General features: G+C 36.8%; 1 protein-coding gene across 1 annotated transcript in view; it reads left to right on the top strand.

Annotated features, from left to right (window-relative positions):
• Window positions 1-66, top strand: part of LOC104627195 (core histone macro-H2A.2) — a gene marked incomplete at its 3' end in the record, with an annotated part of 14497 nt that extends 14431 nt beyond the window's left edge. Inside the window, exon 6 of the mRNA XM_010295327.1 lies at window positions 1-66. This exon is cut by the window's left edge and continues 39 nt beyond it. Coding sequence (XP_010293629.1) covers window positions 1-66 — 66 coding nt within the window.
• Between the last annotated feature and the right edge of the window lie 1079 nt (window positions 67-1145).

Here is a 1145-nt window from a genome sequence, read left to right as displayed (position 1 = left end):
GGAAAGAGTTTTTAGAAACGGTGAAAGAGCTTCGCAAATCTCAAGGACCTTTGGAAGTTGCTGAAGGTAAAAAGGATACTACACTCTTTTGGAAACAGCTCATTCTGTATGTTCTTTTCTCTGGACATTCTGATCTCTTCTTGACTACATATGTGCCTTTGCTTATGTGATGCAAATGCTTCTGTTTCTTGTTCAAAGCTGTTGCTGATGTGGACAGCCTGCTTGGTGTGGGGGGAAAGAAGAATAGGATACCTGTGTGCTGTGCACATCCAGTCTTTGAGTTTCTAGGTGCCACCATAAATTACAGCAGGATGATTAATTTACTTTAGGCAATTTCTGTCTGTGAGAGACCAAAAATGATGGAAGACTTGTGCTGTCACCGTTGTGCCATCTCTCCTGTCCTATTTTTGTACTGTGTTCGTTAGTGAGGATCAGAAACAGCTCTCAGTCTAACGTAAGAGGTATAAAAACAGTGATATTTTATAAGTAATCCTGCTTTATGCATGTTTCATGAACAGTATAATCCAAACAATTACCTTACTTTGAACACAAATAAAGATGTGATACGATCTTTAGAACTGACATGCTTTTTGGAAGAGCAACTGCTGCTCTTCTCCCAGGCAGTACAGCTACATTATAGAAATACAAATTACAGAAGAACTTCCTTTAAATGTTTAAAATATCTGTAGGAGTGAATAGTTTGGGGTTTGAGATTATGTCTTCCTTTGTCAACAAATTAAACCAATTCATGGGGGTTGAAAGTGGCTGGAGGGCAGATGGAGAGAAGTTAAATATATCTTCCAGTGCTTCATTTGGCTTTGTATCTCAATACCCAAGAAACTAAATGCTTTAAGTAGTCTAGTTTTTAAAATTGCTTAAATGAATAGCCTAGTTTTATAATCTCAAATGACAGGGAAAATTTTGTACAAGATACTTTGCTTCACTTTTGTATTGAATCAAAAATATATGCTGTAACATCTAAGTAAACTACTTTTCTCTGTCAACAGCACTATCTAAGTAGAAAATAGACTCCTCCTATGCTATTAAGCCAGTTCCAGGAAGGAATATAATCTTAGTTTATTTAATAGATAGGAAAATGTACACTCTAAAGCATTGTGACCCGCCTAGTGGATGAGGGAAAGACT

Source organism: Phaethon lepturus, unplaced genomic scaffold, assembly GCF_000687285.1.
Source record: "Phaethon lepturus isolate BGI_N335 unplaced genomic scaffold, ASM68728v1 scaffold56420, whole genome shotgun sequence".
In the NCBI taxonomy this organism is placed as follows: Eukaryota; Metazoa; Chordata; class Aves; order Phaethontiformes; family Phaethontidae; genus Phaethon; species Phaethon lepturus.
This window is presented reverse-complemented; position numbering and strand designations above follow the sequence as displayed.